The sequence below is a fragment of the Lepisosteus oculatus genome, chromosome 8 (genome assembly GCF_040954835.1).
Source record: "Lepisosteus oculatus isolate fLepOcu1 chromosome 8, fLepOcu1.hap2, whole genome shotgun sequence".
Classification (NCBI taxonomy): domain Eukaryota; kingdom Metazoa; phylum Chordata; class Actinopteri; order Semionotiformes; family Lepisosteidae; genus Lepisosteus; species Lepisosteus oculatus.
In genome coordinates this window covers 48,414,482-48,428,244 of record NC_090703.1, presented here as the reverse complement: position 1 = coordinate 48,428,244, position 13,763 = coordinate 48,414,482, and the positions used below count along the sequence as shown (strand labels likewise).

Genomic DNA, 13,763 nt, shown 5'->3' with positions numbered 1-13,763 from the left:
TTCAGCCTGCCCCCCCCACTTCCCTTGGTTATACCCGAGACAGACATCACCCTCCCCGCCCAGCAGAGCCTCGGTCACACACTCACACTGCCACAGACACACGGGGGGCTCTCAGAAGCCCCCCACTCTCGCGTACCTTTTGTCCTCTTTTTGGTTTTAGTCCTTAAGGAGGCGTAGTGAAATGACTGGAGACAGAAGGGAGAAGAAGAAAAAAAGAGAGAGAGAGAGAGAGAGACGAGTTATTCACTTGAGCCAAAGGCAGAGATTTTGTAGTCAGGCTCTGCCACCCTGCAGATCATGGACGATATCCGCTGGACTCCAGAAGCCTGCCGGCTGCCAAGCATCCCTGGCACTGCCACACCAAGCAGTATTTTCCATGCCCTACTTTTGTACTTGTAGTGAGTGTTCTAGCAAAACAGGCCACTGCACAGTTACCACACTGGGCTGGGTGTGGGGGGGCAGGGGGTATACTTCCGTCTCTGCGGGTTTTTTTTTTACAAGACCCTGGACAAAACTCCTGTTCATGTTGTTCATCTGATTTCCAACATACAGCCTGGGCTCGATGCTGTGAATGCAGCTGACTGAATGCATTCTCCAGGACGCTGAGACTGCCCTGCGTAGCTACAGCTATGTGCATATGATGGAGCTGGTTTCAGATTTTTCACTCGTCAGCTTAAAACCCCTTTTTTCTCCTCCCCCTGCGAGCTCAGAGCCCATTAGACCAGCACAGGAGAGCAACGCAGAGTGAGGAGTCATTACGATACAGGCAGAGACCCCCAGAGACCCCTCTCCCCTTACTTCTCTTCAGCATCACCAGGGTCCAGCCTCAACAGCCAATTAAAGGGTTTAATAAGGTTTGGGCTGAGTGGGATGTTAAGCCAACCTTGGCTGGCATCTGTGATCAAACCTACTCGTTGCTTATCCGAACTGCACGGCTCTCTAACCGCAGGCCAGGGCAAGGAATAAACCGGACAACGAGTGCATGTCCGCCTGTCCTCTCAAGCAAGTGCTTTTTAAAAGACGAAACAATTGCTTTTCAGGTTGCCTGCCTGCTGGGCTCTTGAAGCATTTCAATATCTTACTATTATGTAAATTTTAAAGATATAATAAGATAAGATCACTTTATTAGCTCTGTACAATTTCTTGCATTAGGAATTTGTCTCTTCGCATACCCCAGCTTGCTCTCCATGAGACACAGACACACAGACAGGGAGAGAGAAGCTTGGGGTCAGAGCGCAGGGTCAGCCATTGTACAGCACCCCTGGAGCAGTTGGGGTGAAGGGCCTTGCTCAGGGGCCCAACGGAGTAAGATTCCTCTGCCGGCCGCGGGATTTGAACCAGTAAACTTCCAGCCACAGGCGCAGATCCTGAGCCACAGAGCCACTGCTCCGCCCCTTCATAGCTGATGGTCTAATGATCTTTTCTTTGTTGATATTTGTTACATTCCTTCTGCATTTTTCTGAATTTCTGTTAAAAAAGGAATTCTGGTCCACTAAATATGAAGCTGCAAGGCTCCTTTGACAGCGAGTGGTTGTCAAGTGTCTGTTTTCAGTGAACGCTTGGCTTTGTGCTGGTCAGAAGCAAATCCGAGTAAAACAAGACCTTTCCGGGAGTCTACAAGGCATAAGCTCAACACTCAGCTCAGCTGGTCCCTGCACTGTGAATGCCAGCGCGGGAAGAGAGCTCACCTTCCTCATGGATGTACCTCCTTGTCGCTCTACGCCAGAACTAGCATACCTGCGGAGAGCATGGAAAAGGGAGACAGGTCAAAAGAGAGGAGGAGAACGCTAGAGGCTGCCAGACAGACAAACGCAGAGCACCGCGTTTCGACCCACCCCCTCCCTGCAGAACGAAACCCCGAGACAGTGCTTTTGGACAGATGAAAGTAACCTCTGGGTGCTGCTACCGGGAGACACATCTGGAATTTGGCCGGAGGACAGATGTGCTAGTTTAAGCACAACCAGTGAACAGAACAGAAATAAAAAAACACTTTTTTCTTATCCTGACCTAGGTATGTTTTTTTTTTTTTTTTAGCTGTAACCTTTAAAGTTTTTATAGCAGGGGATGCGTTTTGTTGTGGAGTGACACCCAGATTTTTAAGCCTCTCTCTCTCTCTCTTTGGAAATCGCGTTCGGTACCAACAATCAGTGAAATTCTTCTCAGAACGAACAGGGGTCAGGAAAAAAAAAAAAGCTCCCTTGAAATGAGCCCTCCTCTCAGTTTCCTATCAGAACACACGGCGCACACAACAAGCCTTGATCGCGAACAGCCTGAGCCGGAGCGCTGTAAAATAAAGCAAATACAAACGTATTTATCGGCGCTCGTCTTTCCAGGGACTGTTGCAGCAGAGAGGCTTGGTGTCCAATTAGATGCCAGACAGATGGCTTCTCTCCTGTTTTGCGAGGATGCTGTGGTAATCTCTCTAACACATCACTCCATTAACTCTGTGGGACTGGCACACTGGCAGCGATTCCTCTGCCCCGTGCCTCTCACCGCCTCCAGAGCGCAAACAAGAGAGAGAAGCGCGCTGTTTCGGATCCCCCCGCCTCGCGCCGGGCGAAGGCTGCTGCCTCGCTTCCTCGGTCCCGCCGCCGATCCCTGGAATTCTCTCCCGGGGGGATATCGGAAACATTCATTCCCGCCCTGCCAGGCCAGGCCTGCTCCTTGCCAGCACCTCTGGAGGGCCTGCGCTGAGATCCAGCTGAGCCAGCCTCGGCAAACTCGAATGCCACAGGCGGACAAGTAGGGGGCACTCTTACCTCTGAAGGGGAATTCCCGAACCGGTGACCCCACAATGGTGTGAGAACACACTGGGGCATTACACTGATTTATTAGTGGTTGATCTGATCATAGTGTTTAGAAGAGTGGGGCTGCGACCCCTGGTGATTAAATTCTGCTCTGAGCTTGCACACAGTTCCCCCTTAACTCAACTGGAGAAGGAGTGTCTCACTCCTCCACCTGAACTGGAGTGCACTGGGGCTGCTGGGGCACAATGTCCACTGTGTCACCCAGGTGGGGGCTCCTCTGCAGTGCTGGAGGAAATGGGTCCCTTCCTATATGCACTGTACAGTGCTTGGGGGGGGTCCTTTAGGATGAAAATCACTAGGCAAATACAAGCAATTCTCATTCTAATTATTTATTAAGACAGCGTATTGAGATAAGAATAGTCATTAGCCACAGTATGGAGAAAAAACTGAAACAGGATCCATTTAACCTCTGAATCTGCACACAGACAGACATGCAACAACCTCTACAACCTCTTGGTTCTATATCTCTCTTCAATATCCAAAGGGCTTTGGAATCCAGTGGTATGACGAGTGTTACAGTATAAAGGTGCAATCAAAAGGATAAGATCTCTTATTTAAGATCATTGCAACCTTGGAATGAAATGAAATGCCATCAGAAGAAAAAACATTAAAAAAAAACAAAAAAAAGGAAATACTTTAATGATTTAAAAAAGACCTCTTTGGAAAGCTGTGAATTAGAAATAAAGGGCTTATGGCACGTAGGAAACCCTTCAAAACTGCTTGTTTCCTCCCCAGCCAACATGACATCATTCGCTTTTCTATTTTTGTTGAAAAAGGAAAACGTTCCTCGCTTTGTGTTGTTTGTGCTGCTCTGGTGGAAACTGAACAAAGTCAAAGTTGCAACAAAAAGGGAAAAAAAACTCCAAAAATGACATTCAGGAGAACCCACGTTGGAAACGATAAAGTGGTTATCATGGTTAATTCTCTTAGGAGCCCAGCAAAACCCACAGAGGGTGACAGGAAGCAAGAGGCAGCTTTTTCAGCCACAGACAGAAGACTCAAGGAGATGAGGATACTGCGCTGAGAGAGACAGTCACGAGCCTCCTTGACCTTAGCACCCGCCATCGCTGTCAAAATAGCTGTCAAGTTTTTTTAAAAGCAATACCCCAAGAGGACATCCAAAAGCTCAGAGGAACACCTAATTACGTCTAGGAGAACATCCTTTATTTTCCTTGCTCACCATAAAACCAATTGTATTTTCATAGCTGTAACCTTCCAGGATGCCTCATCTGTCTTATCAACTTCTTTGTCCCTACTCTCGATGTCTATATACACTGAGAGACATTGAAAATGCAACACATGAACATTGGAATCCAACATCTTTTTTTTTGTTGCATTTTTAAGGACTGTCACTACATGCTGTATATATCCAGTTTCTTGGTCATTAACTGTCTTATTCCAGTCTCTGTGGTCAGATGATTTTCGGTTCATCAATCGGCTCTTGTCCGATCAAATGTCATTTAAGACATTTGATCGGACAAGAGCAAAGTCTTGCGCACAGAGCTGACGAGAGACCAGGGGCCACAGATTGCTGTGATCACCTTTCAGTGTGTCAGCAGCTCAGTGTGACTCAGCCACCATGCTGACAGGAAACAAGCATGCTGAAAAAAGAGAATTACTGTGTTTCTCTGGAGTATGACCTCCAGACACCAATATTTGATCTCAGTTCCTGGCAGGAGAGAATTAGCAGGGGTTATTTCAAGGATTAGCAAAGGTAACCCCACAAAAGACATCCGACAGATTGTTTTTCAAAGCTTTCATTTTTTGCAAAACCTATCACAGTTTTTTCCGCCAAAATGGATTTTCAGCAGAAATTTTCAAATACATTCTTATGAGAACACAAATATTGTTTATCTGTCCAATTTTCACTCTGTTGGCAGATGTGTTTCTAGATTACATTCAGAGAACAGAAAAGGGATAGAAAAATTCATTCAGGTGCACAAAGGTTTAGAAGTCCACACACCAACTGTAAGCCTGAATCCTCACAGCACAGCACACTCTCACATCAGTGTCACTGTCCTCTCGCTGGTGCCTTGGACACTAATGACAACATCAGTCAGTGTAATATCAGTGTCTCATCCAGACTGTACATCTCACAACATATTCAGATTAAAACATCCATTCAAGTCTCTCTTCAAAAATGACTGGGCTCAGCCAGATGAACAGACCTCAAGCCTCGGGTTAGTCATAAACGAACAAGCACTATGCACAAGCTCGGCCTGACTCAAACGGAAATGAATAAAGATGGTTACAGAGAAACACCCTCCTGTTTTCCTTTAATGATATCAAAAGAAAAACCTTTTTGTTGCCTTACTTTTTAAGGACAAGATTCAACATTTTGGGGGGGGTTTATTTCTGCCTGAAAAAAAGGGAGATAATATTCTGGCTAACTTTTGTAAAATAACACACTTACTGCATATCAACACATTTGAATTTGTTGGACTGTATAGCTTTTAATAACACTCCATCAGCCACACTTGCAACTGGTTCTATTCCAGTCTGTCCCCATTCTACAGCTAATAAAAATATGTTCAATACCGCAGAGAAGCACCGCAAACCAACTCGAGCCAGCTGCAATTCACAGTGGGTTCTCAAGAGGTTGATCAGATCTGTCACGAGCTCTGTCCGGGCTGACGAGCCCCCTCCTTCTGTCTGACTGCTTCCATGCCCCCCGTTCTCACTCAGAGAGGACCCCCGAAAAAGAGGCGCGCTCACCTGTCCGATTCCCCTGCGCGCAGCGTGTCCCCGGCTCTCTGCGAAAATAAAAAAAAAAGACAGAGCAGAGGATGAAGGGAGGCCGAGACTGGGGTGGCAGTCGGGTCACGGAACGCGAGCAAGCCCACACTTCCTGCCTCTCGGCGCGCAGGGGAGTGATGTCACTCTGACACCGGGGATGTGGTGAGCAAAGAGATGGGTGGCGGTGCCAGTAGTGCAGCAGGAACAGCCCCGTCGCAGGCAGCTGGGGGGCCTGTTATTTAACCGCGGGGGTGGGGGTGGTGGGGAGCATGAGAAGGGGTGGTTTTCGGAACACCTCGGTAACTTCCACGCCAATAAGTGACGAGTAAACAAAAAGCTATCAGTGTGCAAGCAACATTTCCATCTGATCACTACCCCCCCCCCATCCAACTTCCAGTCCAATTCAGGGTCGCGGGGTTGAGCTGGCGTCTATCCCAGCCAGCAACGGGCGCAAAGGCAGGGTACACCCTGGATGGGACGCCAGTCCATCACAGGGAAGACGCACGGATCTCGCACATTCACACCAGGCCCAATTTTCCCAAAAGCCTACCAGCATGGTTTTGGACAGTGGGAGGAAACCAGGGCAACTGGAGGAAACCCACAAAAAACACGAGGGGAACATGCAAACTCCACACAGATGGCATTCTGTGAACTGAACCCAGGGCCCTGGCGCAGCGAGGCAGCAATGATGGCCCAATATCCCTGCCATCCAGTAGGAATATAAAAAGTGCTCAAGTAGAGCACAGAGCAGTGATCTTTAAACGAAGGGTCAAGTCCTGTCAGCCTGAAAGTCGCTTCACACTGAAGACGGCTCCGGGCTTCTCCCCCCTGAGGCAGGAACCTCTGAGAAAGCTAACAACGGACATGAGCTATCAGCGCAGAGAGACTACCGCGCTTATTTCACACAGAAGAGCAGGCGCTCCTAAAGCCGGGGTCTCGGGCTGAGTTCCTGGGGGAGCTAATCAGGGTCTTCTGATTTTTGTTCCAGCCAAGCTTTCAGTGAAAGAGTTAGTCTAATTATTTAATTAACCGCATAATCATAAAATACTATTGGTAACTGTATTTCTAATGAAGTGAGTAGTCTGCTGCAAGGTATATTGGGAAAAATCTTGTCTAAAGAAGAAAATAAGAAAGTTAGTTGTCTAATTGACTATGCAGAAGATACTAGGCCTTCCAGGAAATGAGCTTGAGACCCATGATCTAAGAGACACACAGGGTTTATGACATCCAAATCTGGAAAAATGCCTCTATATAATACAATACATATTGTAATACTGTATAGTACTGATATGCTATTATTACGTTCTCAGTATGTCTCATACTGTGTGTTTTTTTAGTACTGTATGTATGTGCTATTTATTGGATGGGTGGCTCCAGGTCAGTATGATTCCGCTTCTGAATAATTCAGAAACTGCACGCCCTCTGATCTCTCTCCACGACCTGCAGATGAAGAGAGGCTGGCAGCCGGGGGGTCCGCACCAGACTCCCACCTCAGCCAGCCCTCTCCAGCTGTGTGGAGCAGAGTAAACGACTTCTTAAAGCCGGGGTCTTAAAATAGCCCTCCTTAACAGCCTGGAGCATTCGCGTTGTTCTGCTGGTCGTCGTGCCGGGACCCAGCGGGTTACATAACAACCATGTATCCTCCCAAATACCACCGCACTGCCCTATTTAAAACACAGCGGAAACCTACAGGGAAAAGCATTTCGTACATGCTACAGTAAGCATGTGTATTCATGCATGGCCTAACGGCCACCACAGCCTAAAGTTTCCATTAGTGCAAGATTTCCATCACTCATAAAGCAGAAATGAGAGAAAATTGTCAAGTCGATTCGTTCCACCTCCAAAACTGGATTCACAATGATTTAGTCATAATGAGGTTACTGCATAACGAACCTCTAAATTCAGGTGACAAATAATAGTAGGTACAGCACATATATGTGTTATAAAAGGTATACGTCTCTCACAAGGAACACCGTTTTTAAAAACCATTTCAGAAACAGGCAAGAACATACCATTTCCATCACAGTTTCAAGTTCCACTATTAACACCCCATCCCATTACAAATCTACCAGTACTCTTTATTTTAATTAATTTCATTATTTTCATTTATTATGACTCATTATTGTCATTTACTGTATTTATTCCAGTAAAAATGCCTCCTACCCAGGGGCTCTCCAGGAAATTCCACATTTCCTTATTCTCAGCTTTTAAGACTCAGATGTCATTGCAGTGAAAATAAAGACTTTCGAAGCAAAGGTGAGGATATGTGTTGCCGCTTTTGTAAATTGTGGTTGTGCACAGACATAATTCTGAGTACTGTAACAGTAAACAGCTTTAACCAACAGGAAGAAACTTACAGACAGCAAATTTCCTTTAATCACTAATACACCAACATAAAAATACACAGATTGTGCAGAGGAGCTTCAAAATTCTAAAGCACCAATTGTTTAAAACTCCACAGCTAATTTCATACAGAAGGGACAAGAAACTAAAGTAATACTTAGTCTGTAGCAACATTTATCATTCTGGAAAGGCACTTTATCATGCATTAGACCAAGATGTACCATCAGCAAATACATCAATACCTGTGCAAGGATCAGACGCCCTAAATCATGAGCTGTCATTTACCAGGCCTCTATGTGCAAATGCAAGGGCGTACTGGAGAAACTAAAAGATGATTAGCTGATCACTTTGTGGAACATATTCTTTACAAAGCATTCAAATGAATGCCACAGTACTTCCAGATGCCTGACACTTCAATATCAATAGTCACACTGCTGTATACATTGTTATCAGTAGAATGACCCGGACCTTTGACCCGGGGCTTCGAAACCCCTTGGAATAAATATTCTATTATGACACCATCAAATAATCATGCACAACATTCTGAGCAACGGGTTTGTTGTAGACTGGGTACATTTCCTTCTCAACAGCTAGAAGAATTCTGTCCAAAATGTCTTGAAATGTACATTTTGACAAAGAAAATCTAACAAAAATCTATCTAATCTAAAAAGCTCAAGTCTGTGTACATCACAAAAACTTCTCCCTTTAAAGGTATGGGAAACACTCAGTGATTCAGAGACAAATATCCTGATATCATTTTAATGTCCCATTCTGCTTTGTGCCCAACCAGGAATACAGAGAGTGGATGCACTGATCAAGTCCTTTCAAAACGTATTGCATGCATCTCCAAATCTTTGACTGCCGACTCGTGAAAGGCACAAGGGGAAAACATGAACCAAGCAATTATTTCCGCCTGAGGAGCGTGACTGCTGCCTTACCCAGAATGCCTCCCACACTTCCTCCGTTCACTGAACTCCCATTGTCGGGAATCTCCCAGTGTCCCGGAGGGCTCTGGGGGAGCCAGTCTCCCCAGAGCTGCACCAGGAGTCCATCCCTCCAGCCAGTCTACTGAAAACACACAGCAGCTCAGCAATGAATCAAAGCTGGTGGCTGCGGGAAATAATTCTGTGCTGCCGAGAAATCTGGCCCCCACAGAGGGATGTGTGCATCAGCCCCGCCGAGAACGGCTTTACTGATAGCCTGCATCACTGTTTCTCTTACACTCTTCAGCACAGCAGCCCTTGGTTTCACGGACTTCAGAATTAACGGAGAAATTCTGCTAAAGGGGATTTTTCTCTCTAAAATGTGACATTTTTTTCCCTGCAGTAATGGGGAAATGCGCCAATTAAAACAAGGTAAAAAGAACGACTACATGGGTTTAAAATTCAGGGATTTCAATGGTGCCCTGAACCGGCAGGTCAATTTCTTACAATGGGTCTTTGTTGCATTTTGTATCCTTGAGTTAATTTTATAGGGTGTTTTTACAACGCATGAAATAAGCAACTTGTATATTTATGACAAAAAAGGCACAGAAACAATTTCAATTGAGTGTGGTAATAACCATTGTTAAATATGTTAAGAGATCCATAAAGCTCATATACAGTACATATATGTTTAAGCATAAAAATATTGTGTGGGTGGACAAGTGGTGCAATGGTGAGCACTGCAGCCCCTCAGCGCTGGAGACCTGGGTACCGTTCTGGTCCTGGGGTGCTGTCTGTGTGGATTCTTCCCACAGCCCAAAGTCATACAGGTAGGTTAACCGGCTTCTGGGAAAACGGTCACAAGCGTGAGTGTGTGTGTCAGCGTGTGCCCTGTGATGGACTGGTGTCCTTGCCCAAGGTGTACCCTGCCTTGTGACTGTTGCTTGCTGGGACAGGCTCTGGCACCCCTGCGACCCGGAACTGGTTGAAGCGGTAAGACAATGGCTGGGATGGGTAATATTTTGCGTTTGGGCTGAAAATACTGCCCGAGAAAACTCTTCCGCTCGATGAGTCCGTTAAACCAAGGGTTTACTGTATTCTGACGCTGCCATTCCGACTTTTTCCCTGCTTCTCTCTAGAGGCTTGAAGCAGTGGTTCGCTGTGACCCCACTGTGGGCAAAGATGAGGGGCCTTACCCTGATCCAGGGGCCTCACCCCTGCGGCAGACCGACCCCGACCGACAGGGGCTGAACCCTGAAACGAGCGCGGCCCATTTTCCCGGCTCTTCCGAAGGGGGCGGGGCCGGGTCAGAAACGGAGCTGTGCGGGAGCAGCTTATGGAAACCGAAGCCTGGTGGCTTCAAGCGTGACGCGTGCCGACAGCGTTCAAAACCCATCCGGTAACTTTTCGCTCGCTCCACATCTTGCCCCAGCGCACTCAGCAGTTCTCGGGGGGGCCCAGACCGGCGGTGGGGTGCCAGGTCGAATCTTACTCCGACGCCAGTGCCCACCAGGCGGGGGACTCATCGGGCAGCAGACTGGCTCAGCCACTCCCTGCCCATGACAAAAAGGCGCTGAGGCCACACTGGAAAGAAAACAGGATGTTCCATTCCCTGTTGTGGGAGTTATTGCTCGGTGTGTGAAGCCAATGGCGACGTTCATGAATAAAAATCACATTTTTAAAAATCACAACAAAGGTTGGGAGGGAGGAGGAGTGAGAGGCAGGAGCAGGGGACAGAAAGAGAGGCCAATCAAGAGGTGTGAAGTCAGAATGGGTGCAGAGAGGTGTGAAATGAAACTTCCAATGAATGGAGAAAATTTAAAAGAACAGTAATCTGTCGTTAAGGGAAGGGAGAATGTGTGATCCTAGCTGCAGAATAATTTTAGTTTCGGTGGTCTTTCTGATGTATGAGTTCGGAAAACCGTCTTTGAGAACACAGACGGAGAGATTAGAGTGGTCGTGGCCGTCAGAGCTGAAATGAGAAACAATGGGCTTGGAGAGATCTTTAATCTTCACAGCTCTGACGTGTTCTCTGACACGTATCACTATATATATAGTGATATTAATGATAATTCCCTCCCTTTGGGAGATTAAAGTGGTGCTCACGGGGCACAAGGCCATGCCGAAGGACTATGGAGCAGAACTAGTTTAGCAGAAGCGACTAGACCACTTTCTCCCTTCTCCACCCCTCACCAGTTTAGGGCTCCGGACAGTGACACAGGACTGCGAGTGCTTCCTGAGCTTCGGGGGATGATGCTGCACAAAGCGATAGGCCTGCCATGCGGAACCTGAGCCCCAGCTGCGAGGAGGGGGGCACACACGGCGGCCCGGGAAGACAGCCGAGGCCGAGACCTCCGTGACGCCATCTCGGCTCCCCGCCGGGGAGAACGATTCCCGGCCCGGTCCCTAACACGACGCAGGCGTCAGAAGTGCTGATGGGGAGTGATTAAAATTTAAAGGAGGACGAATCCAGAGCACAAGGCAGACAGCTCCCTCCTCTCTAAGCCAGTTAACATTCTGGAAGCCTCTGCCTGCTGGGCTTGCATCAGTGTCTCCAGACCTCACCGTGGATCAGGCCTGCTATTCAATATTTAAAGTAGGACTACATTTACTTACTCAGAACAAACAGCAGTTAGAAATGAACTAGCTCAAAGCTCAGCTGTCTGTGCCTTCGTTACTCACACCTTTGTGAGACTGTTCTCTCTGGGTGCCGAGAGACCTGGAAGACAGGACCCAGACGTTTCGAGGGCACGAAAGCAGTTGTCTCGATTTTCTCCATTACTTTGAATAAGATTTAAAAAGACCCCTAGTTACCCTGCGAGCATGCCTGCAATCACCCCCAGCCTGCAGAGCTGATGTCAAAGCAAGAAATAATTTAGAATATTGTGTGCAAGTTTTGGTAAGATATTGCTGTTCTGGGATGAGTCCGGAGAAGAGCCATCAGATATATTAAAGGGCTTAAAGGCCTACACTTTGTTTTAAGATTAAAAGAACTGAATGAGCTGCGCTCAACAGAAAAGACTATGAGGGCACTTTGATTCAACTACTCAAAATCCTTTAAGTCAAAAGGCCTTGACTCACATCCCACTGGACTTCTTAAGGATCGACCCTGAAACAGTTTCCAGAGGACACAAGCAGAAACTGCTTGGAAGTTCACTTAACACTGAGGCCAGGAGAGACACCTTTTTCTAACTTTTCTCTTGTTCTCGTCGCCCTCTGCCAGCTGAGTGTCACCCCTGGGGCTGCCCCAGTCACCCCGCTATCTCGTGGCCTGAAATATTTATATGAAGAGTGCGGGAGATTGCTCTGCTCCTCTGCCTGTTCGTTTTAAAGTTATTAGGTCATAGTGGAGAGGAACGGGAGGCTCTTTGGCTCAGTTCATCTGTTTCCTTACTTGTTATTAAAGGTAAAGGTTTATTCCACGAAGAAGGCTCCACAGCCTAAACGTAGGCTCCCTGCTTGTCTGGCAATGTGCTCTGAGCAGGGAAAGGGGGTGTGGCAGAAGGGAGCATCACTGGAATAGACCAGAGCTGCACTCTCCTGTTACAAATATAAAGCCAGAAATGCCCAACTTACAAGCTCCTGCCATCCACACCCCACCCCTCTGCATGCCTCCTGCATTTCCTGGTTCTATTAGGAGGAGTAAGAACGAGTAACCTTCACTTCCAGGTCACAGAGTTTTCTTCCATGGTTGTTCAACCCCTGGGATGCATCAAAACCTCCCAGATAGCTCACGGCAAGGTGTGGAACTTGCACCATGTGGGGCCATACACAGACGATCACGCAGGAGGCTCATATTTATGCCACAGGGTGCTGTGTTAAAACTGGGGGATTCCACTTGGGGGGGAAGGGGGGGAAGACCTCCTTTTAGTTCTCACCCATTCCTCCTCTGAGCTCTCCCCCTCGTTAATCAATTACTCGTTGCCTCGCAATCACTGGTTGTACCAAAGCCACCATGTGGCTGCACGGCATTAGGAAACCCCCACTGTCAGGCCTTCTCAGCTGGGAGTCCCTGCCTTGCATGGCTGAGCCATGCCAAGCACCCAGTCCTGCATTTCCACAGCCAGTGACACAGAAATAAGTGATTACAGTAAGGTTATTACATAGGTGTGCTTTGCCCATGAGCACATTGTCGGCTCAGTACTGCTCTCAGAGTAAAACAATCTCATTTTTACATCCATTATTAATGAATCCAAAAGGTTTGCACCTCAGAGACCAAGTGCTTATTTATAGGCCTTATCTCACAATGTTGATGAATAAATGATGACACTCATTATGAATTCAGATTTCCTTCTTTATCTCTAACTTCCTTGATGTCTCGTCAAATGTAATTTCCCTTGACAAGCTCACCTTGGGCTTCTGGGTCTCAGAAATGCTGGCAGCTTCAGGATCACAATAAACTAGAGCAGCACTGTCGTTTGAAGAAGACTCTCTTAATCGGAATTCTGGAAAACTGAGCTTCTCCTGAAATGTTTCCCTGTGCACGCTGAACTCTGTACTGTAGTCTTTACATTACTGCCCTACGAGGAGATCGATGGAAGACTTTCATTTTGAACACGCGCGTCTAGGGATGACAGAAGGGTCTCCTTCTTGGGGATGATGCAAAGACACATACAGTATAAACCATGAGCTTGATCTTGTTGGAGAACGATGTCTGAAATGCTCCCCTCTCCTATAGATTCACAGCACTTTTTTTCAAGAAAACACTTTGCATCGCCTAGATATGAAGCCTAAGATATATCAACGCAATCCCCCCCATGCACTTTCCAATCTTTGAAGAAAACGGTGCACAGCGAGGGATGGAGACAGTCAGAAAAACACAGATATGCATGCAGACATCTAAAAGTAGAAAGTCCAGATCCTTCCTTTAGAATTTAAGCTCCCTGTCACTGCTGATGTAAATGACCGAACACCATGTTATGATTACAGGTTTCTGTCAAACAATGAGTGCAGA

The 13,763-nt window shown here is 47.0% G+C and overlaps 1 protein-coding gene across 4 annotated transcripts in view; it reads right to left on the bottom strand.

Annotated features, from left to right (window-relative positions):
• LOC102695009 (connector enhancer of kinase suppressor of ras 2) overlaps window positions 1–13,763 on the bottom strand; it is a 103,076-nt gene that overhangs the window by 12,658 nt on the left and 76,655 nt on the right. For all 4 annotated transcript variants that reach the window (XM_069193667.1, XM_069193668.1, XM_069193669.1 and 1 more), the window contains 3 exons: window positions 5,523–5,560; window positions 1,689–1,737; window positions 137–185 (listed from right to left, as the gene is read on the bottom strand). In XM_069193667.1, coding sequence (XP_069049768.1) covers window positions 137–185; window positions 1,689–1,737; window positions 5,523–5,560 — 136 coding nt within the window. The remainder of the gene's footprint in view (window positions 1–136; window positions 186–1,688; window positions 1,738–5,522; window positions 5,561–13,763) is intronic.